The 22117-nt window shown below is 47.7% G+C and overlaps 8 protein-coding genes across 8 annotated transcripts; 6 read left to right on the top strand and 2 right to left on the bottom strand.

Moving 5' to 3' along the window:
- Nucleotides 1–1745: 1745 nt before the first annotated feature.
- F4807DRAFT_461894 (uncharacterized protein) lies at nt 1746–3485 on the top strand (the record flags this gene model as incomplete). The annotated part of the gene is made up of 2 exons (XM_048001741.1): nt 1746–2214; nt 2269–3485. 2 exons carry the CDS (start codon nt 1746–1748, stop codon nt 3483–3485), a joined length of 1686 nt encoding a protein of 561 aa, XP_047852686.1.
- A 1225-nt stretch (nt 3486–4710) lies between these two features.
- Nucleotides 4711–5983, top strand: F4807DRAFT_155018 (NAD(P)-binding protein). The gene has a single exon (XM_047993259.1). It carries the CDS (start codon nt 4867–4869, stop codon nt 5905–5907), a length of 1041 nt encoding a protein of 346 aa, XP_047852685.1. The 5' UTR covers nt 4711–4866; the 3' UTR covers nt 5908–5983.
- Nucleotides 5984–8790: 2807 nt separating this feature from the next.
- Nucleotides 8791–10553, top strand: F4807DRAFT_431826 (glycoside hydrolase family 17 protein; the record flags this gene model as incomplete). Its single annotated transcript, XM_047998554.1, has 3 exons — nt 8791–9423; nt 9480–10217; nt 10272–10553. Coding segments are annotated over exons 1-2 (955 nt in total), but the record flags the coding sequence as incomplete, so codon positions are not given.
- A 7-nt stretch (nt 10554–10560) lies between these two features.
- F4807DRAFT_468753 (benzoate 4-monooxygenase cytochrome P450) lies at nt 10561–12551 on the bottom strand (the record flags this gene model as incomplete). Its single annotated transcript, XM_048002636.1, has 5 exons — nt 10561–11771; nt 11827–12090; nt 12160–12219; nt 12269–12419; nt 12489–12551. The coding sequence occupies 5 exons, from the start codon at nt 12549–12551 to the stop codon at nt 10735–10737; spliced, it is 1575 nt and encodes a 524-aa protein (XP_047852683.1). The 3' UTR covers nt 10561–10734.
- A 1030-nt stretch (nt 12552–13581) lies between these two features.
- Nucleotides 13582–15359, top strand: F4807DRAFT_461890 (FAD/NAD(P)-binding domain-containing protein; the record flags this gene model as incomplete). The annotated part of the gene is made up of 4 exons (XM_048001740.1): nt 13582–13810; nt 13870–14332; nt 14395–14731; nt 14802–15359. The coding sequence occupies 4 exons, from the start codon at nt 13582–13584 to the stop codon at nt 15357–15359; spliced, it is 1587 nt and encodes a 528-aa protein (XP_047852682.1).
- A 46-nt stretch (nt 15360–15405) lies between these two features.
- On the bottom strand, nt 15406–16127 carry F4807DRAFT_461889 (uncharacterized protein; the record flags this gene model as incomplete). The annotated part of the gene is made up of 2 exons (XM_048001739.1): nt 15406–15669; nt 15726–16127. 2 exons carry the CDS (start codon nt 16125–16127, stop codon nt 15406–15408), a joined length of 666 nt encoding a protein of 221 aa, XP_047852681.1.
- A 242-nt stretch (nt 16128–16369) lies between these two features.
- On the top strand, nt 16370–18432 carry F4807DRAFT_431817 (uncharacterized protein). Its single transcript, XM_047998553.1, has 4 exons — nt 16370–17198; nt 17259–17634; nt 17702–17819; nt 17880–18432. The coding sequence occupies exons 1-4, from the start codon at nt 17013–17015 to the stop codon at nt 18274–18276; spliced, it is 1077 nt and encodes a 358-aa protein (XP_047852680.1). The 5' UTR covers nt 16370–17012; the 3' UTR covers nt 18277–18432.
- Nucleotides 18433–18496: 64 nt separating this feature from the next.
- On the top strand, nt 18497–21509 carry F4807DRAFT_468747 (putative MFS monocarboxylate transporter; the record flags this gene model as incomplete). The annotated part of the gene is made up of 4 exons (XM_048002635.1): nt 18497–18979; nt 20187–20259; nt 20321–20700; nt 20755–21509. The coding sequence occupies exons 1-4, from the start codon at nt 18928–18930 to the stop codon at nt 21507–21509; spliced, it is 1260 nt and encodes a 419-aa protein (XP_047852679.1). The 5' UTR covers nt 18497–18927.
- Between the last annotated feature and the right edge of the window lie 608 nt (nt 21510–22117).

The raw sequence follows: 22117 nt of genomic DNA, 5'->3' as shown, positions 1-22117 counted from the left end.
CTAGTTTGTTTTCAAAACGCGTTAAGTGCTTGCAGTTCGGAGTAACTCTTAGCTCTGATTGGTGACGACCTCGAACGATGATTCGTTTATGCAAGCACTTAAATTCAAGACAACTCATAGGTTAGGTACAAATAATCTCTTGATATGATTGGTCAAACACTCATGACCTTGTTTGAACCAACGCTACTTCGACTAGGGGATGAGGGAGGGAGAAGGGACAAGAAAGCGTGAATCACTGTCTCACTGTCTACTATGATAAAAGTCATCAAGGTAGTCATCGTGGTGAGACTTGATCAGACATTTCATGAGCAAGAGCTTTCGAGGCTTCCGAGACTTCCAAGATCGCAACCCCCCCTTTTTGGTCCATTCCTAAAACAGGCTATTGTATAGCTTGAAAGTATCGACCCTTGCATCGGGTCTGTCCTACACTGACCCAAACGAAGCATAACCATTGGCTCCCAGAGAACCTGCTGCGACTTCCCGAAGGTGGGGGGTACTTTAAGTGGCAGAGTGAGAAGGAACAGCTGGAGAACCTTGGGAAAGTTAAGATGGTGCAGAGTTTCCCAGCCTCTCAATTTCGCACTCCTATTCATCTACATCTTTCTGAACAACTTCTCATACGAATAGTTACCCTTTTGACGACCAACCTGATCGCGCATTGAAATTACTTAGGCGCGCACACTTTTTGCTTATTTAACTCAACCCATTTGCCTTGGAAAGTTGTTGGTTGCTGTTGCGGAGTATCGGTTCTCCACTCACGGATCTTGTTTGCGCGACAACATCGTATGATAAGATCGCAATCGCAATCGCAAGTCATACCTAACATCAATGGATATGGGTAGCTAAGCCAGGTGCATTCATACCTGCAAAGCCCTCGAGCTTGCTATCATTTGGTTTTATAAGACGCGCAAACTTTATCGACGATTTACATCGCGGAATCGGGTCGGGTCGGGTACCTTCGACCCTAATTCCAAGTGTTAACCTAGTATTGAACTTAACCTAGGTGCTCTTAACTTACTCTGACCTTATTCTTAACTTACACTTACATACCCGCCTCGCTTATACCTGTACTTCTACTTCTACTTCATCTTAACCTCGCAATCCGTTCCTCCAGTCGCCGCTCAAAATATTTTCGATAATACAAGCCCTGAGACAAGAGTGAATAGTCAAGACTCGAGACGGCCCGTGGACCTTGACTGGTCGGTCGTTTCCGATCTCGATGCAACCTCTGGTGTCTGTTGAGACTCATACTCATATATCGCTTTTCAGCATCACAATTGCGCCTAGTACATTCCTCGCCGCCTTGGCCTTCACTTTCGTCTTTCTCTACACATATCTTGTTTCTATAGGCCACATACCGCTACGGAATATTGTACCAAAACGTTTTCCTCGCCTTGCCTTTAGAACATCTCCTATCATACCGCACCGATCAGCGATTGAACAGCCGCGACGCCAAAAGGCACTACCAGCGTTGCCTGCGCCAGAGTCTGAAATCGATTTAGAAAAGTCTCTTGTCAAATTAACTCGACAAACCCCAAGCCACCACCAAACGTTAACGTCAACTCGAACTTTGCGCTCGTTCTTCTCGCTTCGCGCCAGACCTGCGCTTCCAAGCCCAACACCAGATCCAAATTCGGGCTCGAGTGTCCTTGCTATTGAAGGGCCTGGTACCCAGCTTCCCCGAGAGCATGACATCGTCCCTATATTCAGACGCCAGCATAGACGAGAGAAACTTCGCAACTCCGATGTCTCCTCCGCTGCAGAAACCGTTCGAGTACCCAGCAGCCCACTCAGGCTTTGGCTTTTCGGACGAGGACCCCGACCTACAAGACGAGAGCGACGACAATCTAGACGAAGCCTCTCTGTCCAACGGTAATTACAGCCCTCCAGCCTGGAGAAGACTCTCGAATGGCGATCGATGGTATGGCAATTGGCGCGAAAGTAGAGATATTCTGGGACGTTTCGAACAGCCGCGGCGCATGAACACCAATCACAACAATAGCATCTTTCAGAATGACATCTTTGAGGCAGCGCGTAGGACACGTTTGCCCACAGGAAGTCTTAGTCCTGAAAAAGGGGTAACGCCGGATCCCGGTGCACCCAATGAAGATGATACCCTCGTCAAGACAAAGAGCGAGCCGCCCTCAGATAGGCATTTAAATCGGGGAACTAACGCGATAGTTTCCATGTCACCCGATATCGCCAGTGACAACTGTACGTTTAGGCATTAATGGGTCTAGTCAGGCAGGGATGCTAATTTCAACACAGATATTCGACTGGCACTGCGTGCCGACATTCAACAACGGACAGAACCCATCGAGGCCGCTGTGAATTTCATACGGAATAGGACCAAGATGATTACCAAGTCATGGGGGAACATCATCCTCTCAATCCTCGTCGCGATTCTGTCGATGACCGCAGTCAGGTCATTATTCCAACCTGTCCCACCACGTCCATCGCCTGATCTAGTCAAGGTAGCGGGTATTGCGCGCTCCTTCGAACCATTGATCTATTACTCGGAAAATGGCGTCAATCAGGTTGGGGATCTTCAAGCGACTGGTATCGCAGTGTGGGACCTTGGAGAGAGCGTGCGACAAAGTAACATGACGTCCGCGCCCATCATTACGAAGTCCCTCGACGATCTATCGGACAACTTGAAGACCCTGGCCATCGAGCTTACCAAATTTTTCGCCAGTGTCGACGGCGATATCGACAGTATCTTGATTGTGATGGACTGGGCGCGACGTGAGTTAGCTCAGTTGCAAGATGTGCGAAGTCCGCCTCTTTCTATCGCCTTTGCCAATATCCATAATGTTTTCTGCGCGATCGGGATTTTTGAGAATCCAGCTACGGGAATGCCGACTCAATTAGGCAATGTAGCGACAGCGATGTTCGGCATGTCGCATCCGCAGAGAACCCGCACCACTCTACAACGTACATTTACGGAATTCTTGTCAGTTCTTGAAGAAGCTATTGAGAACGAGTTACAGCATTCACTAGCGCTCTTCGGTCTTTTTGAAGCTATAGATCGGCAGTTCTTAAACCTAGCGCGCGTCGTGGTGCGCGAGTCGTCGCAGCAGGACGAGGAGCACGCCGATTTCCTTTCGTCACTATGGACGCGTATTTTAGGGCCAAAGGCTAGCGAAGTCAAGAAATACGAGCGAAACCGTGATCTGCTTCAGGACGTGCGCGAGAGGACGGTGCGCAACAAGGGAGTCCTGCTAGAACACAACGGCAAGCTACTCAGCCTGAAGGCGAACCTCGAGATTTTGAGAAGAAAGCTCGTCTCGCCGCTGGTAAGAAGTGTCAATTCTAGCACGCTCACGCTCGAGGAGCAGATCAAGGGCCTCGAAGATGTCGGCGTATACCTCGAGGGTGTGCGCTCAAGGCAGAAAACCAAGCTCATCGAGATGATATACGGAAGTAACAGCGGCAGAGGTGGTATACCTGGAGGCCCGAGGTTGATTGATGAACATGGGCGTTAGGGCAGGTAGGACTTAATGGAAATAAGGGTCTTCCAGATAACAGAGGCTCGTGATGCCTTGAGGTTTTGGGGGGTCACGGAGTTAATGCTATTCTTGCAGGTAAGTTAACACTTCGTTGCAAAACGCTCGCTCTCTACCGTCTTGAAGATTTGTCAGTACTAACTTGAATAGAACACAGAGGATAGATGCACATGCAAGATCAATTTGGGAACTTGGATACGGTGTATATAATGTATAAGCGTGTACGGGTACCTGTATTGGCTGTTCGAAAACATCCACGGAATTGGCGTTAACCCTGTTTACTAAGTCTTGATGATTGAAGCGAAATGTTAAAGCTATTTTCAAAGCATTATCTTTTAAGAGAAACTATCTAAGTGCTTGAATTAACTGAAGATCTAGGTAGACATAGGTGGTTATCGGAGACAGGGGTAAGGAACTACCATCAGATTATTCGGTTATAGCACCGAATCGCCGAAAAGACACATCAGTCTCCTATCCGATTTTTAAAAAAAGAAAAAGTTATAGTAGCTAGTCTCTTATTCACCCACTTTACTATTGCATATGCGGTCATATTTTAGCCCGGCGGTGCATCGAAGTGTGCTATGTCCTCTAGAGACGTTGATGCACCGGGCGTCTCTCAGGGAGAAAACAAAGGACCCCTCATACCTAATTTCTATGTAAGTCAAGCGAAACTCCGCCGCCGATGCCCTGCTATTCCCGGCCGCACTGACTATCATGGCGCCAGCTATCTCAAACGCCGATAATAAAACGTGTTGTGTTCGGAGGCTCCATTTCGATCCACTCTAGAAAAATTCTCGCGGCCGATGGGCCCCGGCGAAAGACAAGCGATAGGGATGTCCTCCATATCACGCGGCTGTGGAGATTGGTCCAATGATCCTAATTACTCGCCTAATCCTTGCCAGAGGGACACTAGCTTGCTCCAAAATCATTCTATCGCCGACTTGATTGCAGATCGCGGACCGCACGTTGCGTCAGTTTCAACGCCGTTCTTCTCCACATATGAGGTTATGTTGCGAGTATATAGGGTCCGCGGGAGCCGTCGTCGTTGAGGAAGATGTTTGGTTAGACAAAAGCATCGATAATAGAGACTTGATAGGCTGTACGCATAAGCAGCTTAAAGCCGGGTAACAATCTGCGAGTCTACCCAGCTATTCGACCTCATCTGGTGGGTATCTCCTGACCAGATCACGTATAAAGAGTACCGTCTCGACCACAAATCATCACTGCCTCTCAATCCTACCTCTCAGATCCTTGAGAAACGGGACAGCTCTTGCCTCTATATATTGGAATATACCACCCGGTTCACAACAACTCACCACCCCTTAAATACCTACGCAACCCACAAACTCACAGCTCAGCAATGGCCGCCCAAAACAAAGGCACCATCCTCATCACCGGCGGCGGCGGCTTCGTCGGCGGACAAATCATCCGCGAGGCGCTCGAATCCGGGTTTTCGGTGCGCCTGACCGCGCGCTCCGCCTCCTCGGCCGCGCGCACCGTCGCCCGCTTCCCGGCCTTCGCGTCAGCACTCTCCACGGCCATCGTGCCGGACATGACGGCGCCGGAGGCGTACGAGTCCGCGTTCGCGGACGGCGCGGCCATCACGCACGTCGTGCACGCGGCTTCGCCGTTCAACCTCGCGCCCCGCGACAACGTGCGCGACCTGCTCGACCCGGCCGTCCGGGGCGCGACCTCGGTCCTCGAGGCCGCGCTACGGTACGGCGGGGGCAAAGTTAAGAGGGTCGTGGCTACGAGCTCGTTCGCTGCTGTTATTGATCTAAGTAAGGGCCTTAGGGAGGGCTACTCGTACGATGAGAAGGATTGGAATCCGGTGACGTGGGACGAGGCTGCGGTGGCGCCGGGCGTCGTCGCGTATTGTGCTAGCAAGGCGCTTGCGGAGAGGGCGATGTGGGATTGGATGGAGGAGCACAAGGACGAGGTTAGTTTTGGGCTCGCGACGATCTGTCCGCCGTGGGTGTTCGGCCCGTACGCGCACGAGCTGCGCGACACGAAGGGGCTGAGCGAGAGCGTGCAGCTGCTTAATGGCATTATCGACGGCGACGCGATTCCCGCGTTCGACTTCGGCGGCTACGCGGACTCGCGCGAGGTCGCGGCCGCGCACGTGCGCGCGCTGCAGGTGCCGGAGGCCGAGGGGAAGAGGTTCGTCGTTGGTCAGGACTTCAGGTACCAGGCCGCGGTCGACATCGCGAGGGAGGAGGAGCCCGAGTTGGCGAGGAGGATGCCGGTGGGGAAGATGGGCGAGTGGATCCCCGCGTACCATATCGATGGGTCGTTGGCGACGAGGGTTCTGGGGTTGAAGTATGGCAGCTTGAGGGATACGGTTATGGATACGTATAGGCAGTTGCTGAAGGCGAGGGAGGCGGAGGTTGCTGCTGCTTGATGAGGGAGATAGGGGGTTGTTTCTTGGGTGAAGTGGGTGGATATGGACTTAGGGGTTTGAGATGCCGTAGGAGCTCATAATATTTTATCTTTGGGAACAAGCGGAGAATGCGTGACTACATATTCAATATTTTCCTAGTGATATGCCAAAGATCAAGAATGAGCAATACATGCAGTTGTAGCCCCTTTTCTGTATGGTTTCCCGCTGCAGACTAATAATCCAAACACAAGCTCAATATTTCTATGAGCCTTTATAAACATCATATTGCAGTCGTCCTATCCCAGGATCCTCTAACGTACTGAGATAATCTCTGTATTGATTATGTAGATGGCATCGTCGGTCAGATTCGTGGATAGGAGTTGAGGAGAGGATCCTTCTCGCAGAGAAAGGAAGTCTGCTTTTCTCTTCTTCCCCTTCTTCCGCTACTCAGGCACTAGGTGCAAGGCTCGCATACTGTGTATTTGTATTCAACAGACGTACATACTAGCCTGCAAAAAAGGGTAAGTGCCCAAGGACAAGGCGTCCATCGGATACGCTCTCGTCTCAAAAGGCCGTAGCAGACGCAGCAATAGACGTATCTTAAAATGTAAGTACACATGGAGACTGTATTAAGTTGTTATTGTTGGTTTGCTTTCACGATTCGGTCCCACGCATCTCTTGATTGAATGTATGGTTTCTGAGGGAAATATATGAGGAATACTTCACATTCGTTGTAGTTAACCAGAGTTAAGAACATGCCATCTCCTCTCAACTGCATTTACGTGGCTGTATTGCCCAGATAGGTACCTTGTCATCAACTTAGTAACAAACTGAGCGGGCGACACCATTGCTCGTACATGTCCAGGTAACCATCGTCAGGGAAATCTGAGCAATGAAAGCATAGGGGAAGGAACACAACCGAGTTATGGATGTATATAGGTACCTAGCTAACTAGGTACCTAGGTGATTGTGCTAATTCTTGGCCCTCCTGAGGTTTGAGAGAATTACTCATAGGCAGGTATTTAACGATTTCATCTATATTTATGAAAACTACCTATATTTCAATATTGACAAAGTGATCATGTCTTGGCTGCTTAATGAATTCCATATCGTATTAAAAGTTCTCTACCACTATACTGAATTATTACTCCTGAACCGATCGAACCAAAGATAAATGCCTATCTTGTGACCACCTCCCCATAGAAGTTCAAAATTCAAGTGACTTGATTCGAGGGATAGACGACATACCCGATGACAGTTCCCATCCTCACCAATTCCGGACATCCTGCTTACCGACCAACGTGAAAACAAGAAACTCTAGTGGTTATGTGTAGACAAGGGGAGGAGAAGGCTCCAACCTAGGTATGTTCTGAACCTTGCTTAAGTCCGTTCAGGATTTCTCGGTCAATGATTTCCATTAGGAACTTGCGGCCAATGTTGATAGCAGGTAGAGTGGGCAACAAGTGTGCCTCTTGATGCTGGAATGCAATTGCTCGGTCGATCGCAGAAGACCCAATCGACGGTATATCGCTGTACTTCATGGCGACCAACTGGACACCAGACCAGCCATATCGTATAATAACACATGGCGTAGGGATTTTATTGTCTTCAGATTCGATGTTGTATATTATTATCGGCAATCTGGTTCCGGTGCGGGCTTGCCCACTTCTCTGATGTACTTGAATTATTGTTGGATATTGGGAATTAATCTTAGTACCTACTGAAGATTCATCGAGGGGCCTCAATACGTCGGAGTCTATGGGTAGGTATTCTTAACTGTGGTCTAGGTGCCTAGTCACATAACTACAGCTCATGATGTAAATGATGACCACGATTCTGACTCGAAAGTTTCGAACGTGATGCGTCAACGGCAAGATCTCGTCTTACAATACCTTGTACCAAATATACATCTGGTAACCTAGAAGCCCTCTTCCTGTCAAATCCGACGTGGATAGCACACCTAGCAATTCTACTCATCTTGTACTACTTTTATCCACCTATGTCAGGAATGACTAACGATGCTAATTCTAACGAAAGATTACGTGACGCCAATCTTGAGTCTTTAAAAGTCACAATGACTAGGAGTGGAAATGCGTCCTTCTTTTCCACACGAAGCAGAAGGCTAGGTTATTTTTTATGCATCTAAATATTGAACGTTACAATATAGTGCGGCTCATTTAAAGTTTACGCGGATCGTGTTAATATAGGCGTTAAGGTTCGGTAGATAGGGGGTTTAAGCAAACACTTCGCTTAGTAAAGGTTAATCATCTGTTACCTTAGGTACACTTGCATCTTAACCACATCTCCTTGGATGTCAATTACTTAGAAGATTTGTTACCGGCAGGCAAGAATGGTAAGAGGTAACTTAATTAGGTAGATTCCCATCAGCTAGATTCATATGACGCGCAATGCGTAATTTGATTTTTAGTGAAATTCGATAGCTTTCCACGGCACTGTGTGAAGCAAGCCGGCGGCATATTTACCTAGTAGTTGCGCTAGAAATCAAGATTTTACCGAGTCTTGGAGGGCCCCACTTTCTCCTGAGATAATTCGAAGCCGGTCGCCCTGAAGTAGTAATTTTAAAGTAAACATCCACACATTAGCTGCTAGGTGAAGTGGATCAATCATGTTTAAATTTGGAAAACATACTTAGGAAGCTGGGAAGCTGACGGGCGAACTGAGAGCCGAGTTGGATGGAAGTTAAACCAATGGCGTATTAAAGGCAATAGACTCGTATTCACTATGCATTCGACTACATCTTGGCCTGTCGGGCAGCTGTGGAAGAACGCGATATTTTGATAACTTAGTCGGACAGGAGTAGTAAGACGACAACAGTCGACTCACCGGCTCAACGGCTTGTGATACGTGCAAATCACTTGGGTAGCGTACTGTCCGCGCAATCGTTCCGACTCTAGCTGCAGATGCCTGCATCTTTGATTTGCTGTTCTCGGTTGAGATTTGAGGCTGAGCGGCAAGTGGGCCAGGAATACGAATTCAGGGGGATAGCGCCGGCACATCCCACTGACTGTGGAGTTCCAAGTCCTTCTGGGACGAATTAAACCGCCCTGTCGGTATGAGGGATGTTGATGCGATCCGATTTTCGATCCCTTTTCCGAATGAGCTTTTGTTCTGCTTCTAGAACTGCTGATCCCTTTCTTTTCTATTTCTTCCCTCTCTTCCCGTTTCGCATTCTATTGTAGACTAATAACTTGTCCTTCACGGTCGTTCATTCGTTATCACAACGCCTCATCGCTGCATATTGTAGCTGTCACTCGCTTACCATCACCCTCGCTTAATACCCAATAATACACTAATACAATATGCGTTTTGCTTCCTCGGTCATCGGTCTCGCGGCCACCGCCGGCACTGCTGCCGCTGCCGTTAGTGCCGCCAACTCCGGAATCAAGGGCTTTAACTACGGTGCCTTTTTCCTTAACCAGGCAGCTAAGCAGCAAGCCGACTTTGAATATGAATTCAACCGCGCCAAGAGCTTGTCGGGTACCAGCGGTTGGACCAGTGCTCGCCTGTACTCTATGGGTAAGCTGAAATTCGTATTCGAGACATGTCATTGGCCACTAACCCGACTCCAACAGTCCAATGGGGAACTACCAGCGACGTTATTAGCGCGATTCCTGCAGCCATCAGCACCAAGACCACCTTATTGTTAGGTCTCTGGGTGTCCGGTGGCGACCAGGCCATCGCGAACGAGATTGCCGCCCTCAAGGCTGCCATCAACCAGTACGGAACTTCATTCACGGATCTAGTCTTGGGTATCTCTGTCGGAAGCGAAGATCTATACCGCGACGCTAGCGGCGAGGTCGGTGTCAGCGGCGCGACGCTCATCAACTACATTTCCCAAGTCCGCAGCGCCATCGCCGGCACCGCACTCGCAGGCGTGCCCGTCGGCCACGTCGACACCTACGACTCATTCCTGAACGCCACGAACAGCGCCGTCATCGACAACATCGATTGGTTGGGCTTCGACGGTTACCCTTACTGGGAGGAGACCAAGCCCAACAGCATCGGCGACGCCCCCGAGAGGTTCTACGACGGGTTCAACAAGACCCTGGCCCTTGCCGGCAACAAGCCCGTCTACGTCACCGAGACCGGGTGGCCTACATCCGGAAAGACTGTCAACCAGGCTGTGCCTAGCACCGAGAACGCTCGCATCTACTGGCAAGACATTGCCTGCAGCCTGATCGCAAAAGGCGTCAACCTATGGTGGTACGACCTGCAGGAGTCCCAGTATGGTACTGCTGACCCTGACTTCGGCATCTTCCCGGCTGGTGACCTTAACACGGTTTCGCAGCTCTATGATCTCTCTTGTGTAAGTCTTTGAGTCCACACGGCATGCACTCGTCGACAGGCTGCTAATATTATTACAGTAAATACCTCGAATATAATTATACAATCATATAGACATGAGCATAGAACTTGGAATCCATGGGTCTCCCCAGAAAGTTTTGGCGTTTATACCCACGATGCTATTGGACCGTTTCGATATAGAGGTTAGATTGGTTTGGTAAAATCGGTGGCAAGCTACCTGGGTACCTACACAGGTAGGAAGGATCAATTTGATGATAGTTATTAGAACTGCATATAAATGTATTTCCCAGGATCGTCATCCATGCAGTGTGATTATTTGAACGAAGACTTGAATACCGAGATGCTTAGTACCGTACCAGCATAAGTGACTACCTATCACTTTCCACTAAGTGAATGGATGTTGCAATATTTCAGCAAAAAGCTTCCCTCATATTCTCGAAAATCATCAACTATTAAAATTCAGTAGCTCCGGAGACCCACTATCCTATTTTCCCTAGCATAAGCCATGAACAGTAATCTAAGTCACTTCCGTTCTTGAAATTGAATGAAAGGGCCGCTTTCCCATCCAGCAATCGAATAATGACTTTCAAACCTTAGCTCTGATTGCGTTCCAGGTTCCTTAGAGCTGTTAGGCCAAAGACTTGAGGTAGCCTTTTCTTGTTCTGGATCGTATCGGAACTCATAATTGACTAGAATGTAGGTATATGCGATGCTGGTCATCATAATTGCAACATGGCCTCCGGCACAGTTCCTTGGCCCAACTGAAAAAGGCGTAAACATCTTCTTGGCTAGGCTATATTCAGCTTCCGGCAATGTGCCTGGAATCCATCGTTCAGGCCAGAACAAAACCGGCTTGCGGAATATTCTACCATCTCTGAACAATGCAAAGAGGCTCATACCAACATCGCTCCCGACGGGCATCGACAGTTCGTCAGGGCCGATAGTAACTCCGGAACGCTCGCACTCTCGCCAGTGAACGCCGCAAGCTGGCGGCAGTAATCGCATGACTTCATCGATTACTGCGCGTAGGTACGCGCTTGATTCAAGCTTAGGACCCCAAGTTATTTCTTCGCCCGGCCTGAACTTACTCCTCAACTCGACAGCGAGCTTCTCGTACACATGTGGGTACTGGGTGAGGTAATGGAGAAAGCCAGAAATCATTATACCGTAGGCGTCCGCGGACGAAAAGGTGCTGAAAGAACCTTCTCCGATCATCTGTGCATAATTGTGGCCCGGTTTCTCCAGAAGTCCCTGCCCGCTTTGGATTGGGGGACCGAAGATCCCGCTGCTTTTGGCAGTATTTGTAGCAATAGCTTCCTCCAAGAACGTCTGGTACCAGTTTGCAAACAATTTCGCTCGGGGTGAAAAAAGGAGGAAGGTGATGCTGACCAGGTTGCCAATGCCTAAGTCATTGAGAATTGGCAACTGTTCCCAGAGACCCATCTTTTTCTCGTGTACATGCAGAGCAGGAAACACGAAATCTCTCGCGGGTCCGCTCAGCAAGTTAGTCTTCAACCCCAGGCCGAACTCTGCCATAGTATCAAAACCTAGGCATAAGTCTGCAGTATGCCCGTTAGTAACTTATAGATCGCGTAGTATGGTTCAGTGACATACTCCACTTCCTCATATCACCGGTGGAGCTCCAGCCCTCTCCATCTCTCTCCTGAGTAAGCTGAGAGAAATATATCTTCAAGTTACGAAGGATTGCCGGCTCATAGCGCGCTAGCGACTCCGTAGTGAGTCCAGATCTCAAGACTCTCCGCAGGTTGTGATGCAAAGTTTTGTCGATTGATGTCATCGTGCTCCATCCATCCGGGATCGGTATCATAGTCTCATAACCTTTCGACTTTCGGAACGGTTTTCCATGGCCATATATTGCTGGTATCATGTGAGTTTCAAACCATCTGTACATCAATCTAACTAAAGCAGCTAGAAAGGAAGACCTACCGTTCATATCTGGAGGATATAACGTTAAAATCTGGTTCGGACCGTACCGTATCAAGTCCCCTGCCCATACTGAGTATAGCTAGCAAGTCTACGTTGGAACGCGGCTAACCGTATTTTTGATGGCAAATTTGCACATCAAGATGCATAGTTCCCCTCCAAGAGTGATAAGCTGAATAGACATTGGTGACTTTGGCGAAGAATGGACCGGGGATTTTGCTATATGGGTGGAAAAGAATTCTCCGGATTGCAACATACGTACACTAGTATGATAGTTAGAAAGGGCTAGAGAGCACGTAGTAAAATGTTGACAGATGCTCACGGGAACTTACAACTAGGATGGTGCACACTACCGTGAAGACGGCAACTTCAACAATGAGAACCAAGTAGGCCATGGTCCAGATAGGTGTGGGTAGTATGGGATGAACCAGCCTTGCTTGACAACATTTTCTAATATGTTTATAACAAGGATCTAATATTAATATATTAATCCTCTCACCATAGGACAACGTCCGGTCGAAGGAACAATAACAGAATCAACCATGCTTCAGAACATTCATGCTTTCTAATGACATCATGAGCTATTGTGTGGAATTAATTCCATAAAATGGCCAATCAAAAACTGTGAAAAACTCCTATTACAAAAGTGCGGTTGAGCGGATTTTACGCCACTGTCTGACCGATGTCTGTTGCATCAATCATACACATTAAGCCATGCAGTTCTCCCCTCCATCTAGTCCTTACCTAACTTGAACGATGAGTTGCTCTTATCAGTCAGTATGCATTGTGTATATGCGCGTGTGTACAACCTCATCAGGCGGTGTATTGTCGCTTCTTGCTATCCCCATATTTTTGTTGCAACCAGAGGAATCATGTGCCATAGTTTACTATCATAAAGCTATCTCTGGTGCAAAATACGAACATGTTTCACATACTTTAGGGCTGATGTGAGCCATTTAAAACACTCCAATAGTCTCTTACTATAAACAGGCATTACATATAAATACAGCCAACCGCTGCTGTGTCACGATGCATGTGGTATATACAGGCTCAGCTACTACTCACCCTGTCTTGGAATTGAAGCCTCTTTCGAAGAAGCGGCGTTGTTCGGCGTCCAGCTTACAACCCGTGTTAATCAAATCATCATTCAGGCATCTAATGTACTTCATAGGTACGGGTACTTACCATACTAGGTACCTAGTGTAATGAGCTTTCGAGTACTATGTTCCTAACTGCCAGTATTGCTGGGTAGGACACATCACGATGATTGTATGGTGCTACATAAAAGCTGAGCAAAGGGAAAAAGAGCATGTTAATTATATTCCTATATCTTAAGACATCACGTTTTTTTCATGATCACTGGCATCCTCACTCTATCTCTCGCCCCAACTCCAGTTATCTGACCGTAGAATTCTTCCATCTATCATGCCATCAGGCAAGGAATCATCTACTCGTCCGCGGCACATTGCTATTGTTGGCGGAGGAATATCGGGTATAGCATGCTCTTGGAAGTTGAGAAAGCATGGTTACTTAGTGGATATCTACGAGTCCGATAGCAAGCTTGGTGGACATGCCAACTCCGTGGCGTTCAAGGGAAAGGGGAGAGTTGTAGATGTTGATACTGGTTTCATCGCCCTGGATGAAGCTACATATCGTAGGTTGATATTATTAATTCTCTACAAAGCGAGCTACCACTAATATGAAATCGTATAGCACAATTCAATGATTTCTTGAAGGAATTGGGTATAAGGACAATTCCTACGGATATGTCATTCGGGGTCTCCGTTTCCGATGGGGATTTCGAATGGAGCAGCTCTTCGATCTGGAGTTTTCTTGGCGAGTTGTCATATTTGTTTACCTTCTGGTTCTGGCGCCTGGTATTTGAAATCTTGTGGTTTAGCCTATTCGCCCATGAGATTCTTTACGAGGAGCCTACTATCGTTAGAGAAGATGAGGATACCAGTCTACTTACCTCGTGTGAGAACGAAATCGACGCTATAGAGAAGGACTTGAAGTCGTTGGACCAATTTCAGACCATCGGCGATTATTTGAAAGAAAAGAAGTATTCCGATGAATTCATAAACTATTTCTTGATCCCTATGGTGGCCTCTCCATGGTGTATTGACACAAACGAATTCAAAGAGACGTTTCCAGCAAGGCCACTTATCCGATTCATGTAAGTCGAAGCCTTATAACTTCAACTATCCAAATAGGCCGGTATACTAACCAATAGTGAAGGATGGACCACCGTCTCCTGGACACAGTAACAAGAACACTTAGGTGGCGGTCTTTTCAGAATGGATCGAAAACTTACGTCGATGCGTTTCTAAGCAGTCTTCCAGCGCACCATCAGGTGCATTTGAAAACGCCCGTACAGAAAGCAGTACGGCTGAAGCAAGGGGTGATGCTTACATTTGGAGACGGATCGTCTCGAATCTATGACCACGTGGCGCTTGCGGTTCACGCAAGACAAGCGCTTGATATTCTCGGAAATGGCGCTACCGATCTAGAGAGGAGAATCCTTAGCAGCTTTCAGACAAGCCGTAATACATGCTACCTACATTCGGATACGTCAGTAAGTACATGGCTACTCTCCGTGCTGTGTGAGGCCCGAATATAAGTATGCCTTCATTAATATGTCTCAGTTCTTGCCTAAACGCCCATCAGCCCGTGCCGCATGGAATTGTTTCCTTGGTCGCACCGACGAAGCCATTGACGGAACTCCTCCCCACGAGCAAGGCTCTAAGATATCTATCACATTTGATATGAACAAGCTCCAAGGGATTCCCTTCCCTGGAGACCCGAACAGTGTGGGTCGGGTCCTGGTTTCCATGAATCCCACACGCATCCCCAAGACGCTGCAAAGCATTCAAGTGTACCATCATCCGCTCATCAGTTCAGAAAGTATCCTCATGTCGGGCTACATCCATAGGATCAACGGGGTATCCGGCATCAGCTTTGCGGGAGCTTGGATGGGGTTTGGATTTCACGAGGACGGTTTCGCATCCGGTGCACACGTGGCGTGCATGCTAGTGGACGGCCGGGAGAAGGCGGGCTACCTAGACCTCGTAGCTAGTCGCAGTGATAGTCAAAGGAGAAAGTTCGGGCCTGGAGAATCACTTCTTAGAGCAGTATTAGTTTTAGCTCGCCGTTCTTTCCTTTTACTTCGGGGCGAGGGCCTTGGCTCGAAAGGTTTTATATAGATTGTGGCGAGCTACATACATGAACACGAGGAATTTTTCCTTTCCTTTACATATTTGATTTACGGTGGTTGTTTTCCCACTGCTCTTTAAGGCTGATCCCGTGTTTACACTTCTCACTAAAACCGTCATACAGAGCCGGCCATCCTCCGCCAAGGGTACGGATGTCGACGGGACGGCCGGTTTTAGCGTCCATGAAAGTAACGGTGCCCTTGACTTCTGCAACGATGGCTTGCTGCTTCAAAGAAAACAGGGAGGTAGTCCCACCGTTGCGCGTTGGCTCTATATGCTCCTCCCGGTAGGCTGCGATAAGCTATACATGACTCAGTAATGGCGGTATAGATGAAGTGTGACTATGGCTGCACGAACTGAATCAGGGTACTTGACCTGTCTTTTGATGTCAACATTATATTTTCGAAGGGCGGGGACGACGGTTTTGGCACTGATCATGTCGTCGTACTCCTGTTCGCTAAGGAATTCGTCGTAACTTTCCATGACGCGATGAAAGCAAGTGCCAAAGAAGTGCATATACTGCGACTGCATGACATGGCCGAAAGGGTCTTGATCTTCGGCCCAGACCACACCACGTTCCACCATGGTCTTCGGGTCATATCCCATAGCCTCAAGAGTAGAGAGCGCACGGGTGCGGAGTTGTGAGTAAGGATCTGTGTTAGGATGGGGGGTCGGGGCACCGACGTGTGAGTAGGGTGAGCTGTACGCGGACTCAGCAAGCCTGGATCGCTTGTGGTGCGTACCCGCCTTGCTAGCCATGATAATAATAGGATTTACTTTGATTGGCCTTGAAGATGACGAGATGTGAGAGAGTGAGCGTTCTACGGTGGCAGGTAAATGAATTCAATCCGGATGTTGTCAGGAAGTAGAATGGTGGGGAAATGGCGAAGCAACAAAGATTCTAATCACGTGAAGGTCCCGATATCAACACTAGTAGGTATCTAGGTATCAGGTAGGTATCAGATAGCTAGGTAGCAGGTAGCAGGTACTTATTCAGGTAGCTGCTGTGTAACCGTGGCCTTGTGTCACTCCCAAGGCTGTGTTACCTGAGATATCTCCTAGGCTAAGGTCTCTCTTACCTCGGCATGTCTCGTACGCAACCTTACTCCCTTACTTACCTACCTAGGGACCTACCTAAATACTGAGCAAGTGAGGCAGTATTATGCGACAGCTTTAACTCAATAAGATTGGCTAGGTATCTATCCGAAGGATGAGTAACACAACAATGCAGTGCTTCAGCGCCGCGCAGATCCTCATCGGTGAACTCGAAACTGGGCGAATAACCCAGGCATGGCTAATCAGTCATCAATATGTGTGTCTAGGACTCTAGGTACCTATAGTTACAAGTCGATACACCGAAGCTGCTCTCATTCGTACCACCGCAGCTACACGAGAAAGTAACCACCGCCACCACTTCTCTCATCTCCAAATATCATGGCTTCGACGCCTTCTAATGGATTAGGGGATGGTGGTTTGCCTCAGATTCTAGGTCATCCTGAGGCCCACTGGACGTAAGCCAGTCGGTTAAGCGAATCCTATCCCCAAATCCTCCTACAGCCTTACTCGATAACGCTATAGCGGCTCGTTGGCCCTATCTGCGTTAACCCTGCATTGAATCCCTAGGTGTCAACCTCAACTTCTACCATGGCAAGTGAAGGCGCCGATTTTGACCCTAGCTTAGTTGACGAGAACAGAGGTCGGATGATGTTAATCACCGACACAGTATTCACCGTCCTAATTGTTCTTTCTACGGGAACGCGGATTGCTAATAGGCTACGGAATAAGAGAGCCCAGTTTGGAATCGAAAATTACTTGATTCTTCTTGCTCTAGTGCGTTTATTTCTAGTCATACAATTATATGTTCAACCGCCATGCTGACAGGTGGCGAAGGTGTTGAATCTCACTACTAATGCACTTGAGTATGTCTCGGTTCAAGAGGGCTTTGGTCGCCATCTACAATTTCTCACCGACGAGCAAAAGGAAAATGTCAAAAGAATAAGCGAGTATACAATTCTATTCGCAGTTATCGACATCTGGGCTGTTAAGATTTCGATCTGTTTCTTCATCCTTTCGCTTATCCGGGATAGTTATCGACGCTCAAAATGGGTTATCTACGGACTGATGGCATTAACGACCATTGCGAGCTTCGTTCAGGGAATGATTTGGGGTCTCCAGGCACGTCCACTCGAAAGACTGTGGAAACCTGGCATACCCGGAACGACGGCCAGTCCGAAAACACTGGTGGTCATGATCATTACCTGCACCGGTCAGTCTTTACTTGTCACAGTTATCAGGCACAGACTCTGAGTCATTAGCTCACATCTGATATATAGCCCTTTTCAGTTTCACTGATATTTTCTACGCTCTGTCACCTATTTATTTCTTTGGTAGGTTACAGATGGAGCTTCGCAAGAAACTCATTATTCTCGGCTTGACTGGATCTGGTCTGTCGTACGTGGTATCGTTCGAACACTATATTACCTCGCCTCGGGACTTACAAATATCAAACAGGGTTTTTGCGGCTTCTATCGTCAGGGTTGCCTTTGTCAAGGAATTCCTTGACCCGGACTTCACCTGGGCTTTACCCAGGGTTTACGTTTGTACAATTATAGAACGTAACTTAGCACAGCTCGTTGCGGATCTCCCTGCAAACTATCCTCTGTTTCGCCACATCCATGGAAAGGTAACAGGATTCATGAAATACGGTAGCAGCAGGTCTAAGATGCATACCGGCACTGGTGACAATCATACTATCGACCCCTGCAACGACAGTCAGCGCGCAATTGTCACTATCGGGTCCGCCGAGACGCGGCCTCGGCAGGCCATTAAGCTCAACGACCTCTCCGTCTACGGAAAAAGTGGCCAGTTGACTCATCTTGAGGAAGGTGGGTCAGATGAATACATCTAACAGGGTTGGAGGGTCTTCGGGGCAATTGCCTACATGTAATATTGTATTGAGGTTTATTTTCAGGTTTAGAATAGAAGACAGCGAGGAGATATGTTGTATTCCTTCCTCTTATTTCAGTTAAGAATTTCTCCAAAACTGCATTAGGTGCCTACTTAATCTTGGACATGATAAAAGAAGCCGGGCTAAAATGCTTGGAAAGAAAGTTCCTATTTATTGAAATGCCTATCTAGGTATATTTCCTTGTAGCAAGACTAGGCGCTCTTCTTACTCTCTTCGGTACCGTTGTCCCTCTTCAAGGCCATTGCCTTCCGAACTTCCCATTCCCAGGCGGTCAAGTCACTATTCTCGCCCTCACCAATCAATCTTTTCATGCTTGCATCGCGTTCTGGCCTTACCAAGATGGCTAAACTGTACCTATCAACGAAACGCTGCAACCCAGGTGCATGGTTGATACGATGCACATTACTACGTAGTAGTCCACCTGTCCATTGAACCATCGCATCGCCTAGATTGACAATTAAGCAACCCGGTCGCGGGTGTACCCAAAGCCAGGCAGTCTCGTCCGCCGCGTCTCTTCCCGGGGAGAGAATCTGCAGCCCGCCTAGTACATTGGCGAGTAAGGTGACGGTGCCAAAGTCTGTATGGTGGATCATGCTTGTGCGGAGATCTCCAAGATCTAAACTCGCGAATGCTTTGATAAACCGTACAACCGTACCGGAGGGCTTAGAAGATCTTTGCATGGACGTGAAAGCATCAGGCGGGAGGCCAAGCTCGGTCGCGAGTATGGAGCTTATCATACCAATGATACTCTGACCGTGCTCCAGAAAAGATCTCAGTAGGGCAAGGTGAGATTGTACAAGGTGCGGAAGTGGTTGCGGTGTTGTATTTCCCACCAGGCTGTCTTGGCCAATGTTAAACCATTCGAATCGATCGGGTTCGTTCGTCTCGGTTCTGGCGTCACCACGCGGTTTAAAGCTGGGTGGGCATTAAAATGAAATCGGCGTGATAATTTCAGGGGTTATATTACCCAAGGAAGCTCTTAGGAATATCATGGAGATACTGAGCCTTCACCTCTTCAGGGAGGTTTAAAATATCTTTGCTCACATCAAATAGCTGGTCAATCCCTTCAATGATCGAGGCACCTAGCATATCTCCTTGTAGGTCAAGCATGAAGAAACCGAGCTCTTGACATGCCATTAGCATCTTCTTCGCCGTGGTCTCCTCGCCCGAACGCAGACCTGATAGTGGGATAGTTTGTATGGGTACAATAGGTACATCGTCTGGAAAACGAGGGATACCCTCAAACCTTTTTGCGGAAGCCATGGCTGAAACACGGGTAACGAAGTGCTTTTGGATTTTCGAACAGGAGGATAGGGTGTCTTAGCAAGTAAACATTGAATACAAAGAGAAAGAGAGTTCCTGGAGGCAAAAGGAACCGAGGTTACAGAAATATTATACTACCTAGGTACCTACCTACCTATCGACCTCGGAATTAGAGGGCTTATGATGTACATAAGGGGGAGGGCAGTGTATAATTTATATATATTATGCACCTCGCAACTAGTTCCGATTAGGCAATATCACTAAATCCATGAATATGTAACTAACATTTTGGTAGGTACGTCCATATTCACTTTTCCCAAATCCAGTAGAAATACCATACTCACTCCCTTGTCTCTACCTACCTATTCATGTCTCAACTTCAACTTTATCCTCTCACCCCTTGCTTGACAAAACTGCAATAAAGCCATATTAGCCATAATATACTATAACGTCGTTATTCAGTATGGCTCCAGACGACATCATGTTAACCTCAAGTTCCAACCATTCTGAAAATAAAATATCAACCTCCATGGGCAGGTCAAGCTTTTATGATCGTCCATTACTTACCGAAATATCCGGACCAAAAGCCCCAGCTTCACGACTTACTATTCGGCAATGGCTTCAGATATTGAGTACATTTATAATTTTTTTCAATACTTGGTAAGCCTATTCGGTTGTTTTATCGTGTGAGTCCACAGTCTAATGAAACATTTTATACAAGGGGACTCCTTCTTACCTGCGGTGTCTTTCAAACGTATTACGAGCAATCCCTTCTCCAAGGCCAGCCTAGCTCAACCATATCTTGGATCTCGACAACCTGTGCCTTCATTACCCTGTCTGGGGGAATCATCACAGGTCCGCTCTACGATTATGGACTGTATCGGTTGCTGGTGTTGTCTGGTAGTCTCTTGCAGGTCTTCGGCCTTATGATGCTAAGCCTCTCCACCAAATACTATCAGCTTTTCTTGTCCCAGGCCATTTGCGTTGGCCTTGGCGCTGGTATTGCGTTCACGCCGAGCGTAGCAGCAGCATCAGCATGCTTACCAAATCTTGCCTCAAGAGCTAGGGCCATGGGCCTCATGGCATGTGGCAGCAGCATTGGTAAGAGATATCCAAAGATAGGTACTGACTCAATTCACTGCTAAATAACTTCAGGCGGCATTATTTACCCTATCATGTTCCGCTACCTTGTACCCCAGATAGGATTCGCCTGGACTATTCGAACCATCGGTTTTGTTATGCTAGCACTATATTTGATCTCGTATCTCATCCTAGTCGGCCACCAGCAAAAGCCGACTACAGTCCGGCGCTTGTTTGATGTGTCCGCGTTCACCGACTTGCCTTACATGATGCTTTGCGTGGCATCGTTGCTTAGTGCTACGGCGTATTACATTCCGCTGCTATACTTGCCGTTATTAACCGAGATCAGGATCCCTTCCATCAGTTCGAACTTAGCCCTTAACCTTCTTGCTATAGTGAATGGGGCATCTGCAGTTGGTCGAATTATAGCAGGTATAGCTGGTGCAGTCTTCGGGCCCACCGAAACCATCGCCGTCTCACTTGTCCTTGGCTCTATCTTGCTACTCTGCTGGATCGCGGTCGATACAATCGCGGGAACTATCGTCTGGTCCATTTTCTGGGGTATGGTATCCGGGTTTCTAGTAGCACTACCGGGCGCGTTCCTACCTCTTTTCTGCCCTTCTTTGGCTGTGATCGGTGCTCGGTCGGGTATGTATTGGATTTGGGTTGGCTTAGGAATGTTGATTGGCAGCCCGATCGCAGGGGGAATTTATGACCTAAGGTCTGGCTCGAGGGATTGGTGGCGCCTGCAAGTTTTTGCTGGAGTCTTCATGATGGGGGCTGCAATATTGACGATATATCCAATCATTCACTTACGTAGGAAAGCATAAGCTGGAGGAAACGCTTGATTGGCTAAGATGATTGGTATATATTATTACCCATACTTCACAGTTTCTTTGGCGTATTTACCTATCCAAGTATATTAGTACGAAAAGTCTTTACACATCCCTTAAGCTGACGCAAAAAGTTGCCCTGTGTAACAACGAAGGATAAGATGTACCTATAATTCGATCGACCTGACCGGAATCCGACATCACATGCTAGACCTTCTTGTGAAACACACCGTTAAAAATAAAAGGTATCGGGACCGTGAAAGCCGCATATAAACAAAGCAAGGGCGTGGATCAACATGAAGCAGTACCCACTACTTCGTAGGTACTTGGTAATAATAGCTAGGTCCTACATATATGCCGATTAGGTGAAACCTACATACCTCAAGCCATGAGTCGAATATTAAACCTATCTTTAGAATCTAATTAATATATTTACTTAATGCAGGTAAGAAACTTACGTAGGTACCTATGTTTCACAACTTAGACCTTCGTGAAGAACTTGACTATTAGGCAGGTACAAAGGTTCCGGCCAAAAGTTTGGAGCATGGACGGCGGACGATGAGCCGCACCTCCAGCCACAGTGCGTAATCAATAAGCTAAGGCTA

The sequence above is a fragment of the Annulohypoxylon truncatum genome, assembly GCF_022578515.1.
Source record: "Annulohypoxylon truncatum strain CBS 140777 unplaced genomic scaffold F4807scaffold_23, whole genome shotgun sequence".
Taxonomy (NCBI): domain Eukaryota; kingdom Fungi; phylum Ascomycota; class Sordariomycetes; order Xylariales; family Hypoxylaceae; genus Annulohypoxylon; species Annulohypoxylon truncatum.
The sequence above is the reverse complement of the archived record's forward strand: the minus strand, read 5'-3'. Positions and strand labels throughout refer to the sequence as shown.

Coding starts and splice junctions, on each gene's coding strand:
- F4807DRAFT_155018 (XM_047993259.1), top strand. CDS start 4,867: ATGGCCGCCCAAAACAAAGGCACCATCCTCATCACCGGCGGCGGCGGC.
- F4807DRAFT_431817 (XM_047998553.1), top strand. CDS start 17,013: ATGGCAAGTGAAGGCGCCGATTTTGACCCTAGCTTAGTTGACGAGAAC. Junction 17,199..17,258: donor ACTTGATTCTTCTTGCTCTA/GTGCGTTTATTT, acceptor CAGGTGGCGAAG/GTGTTGAATCTCACTACTAA. Junction 17,820..17,879: donor TTGACTGGATCTGGTCTGTC/GTACGTGGTATC, acceptor AATATCAAACAG/GGTTTTTGCGGCTTCTATCG.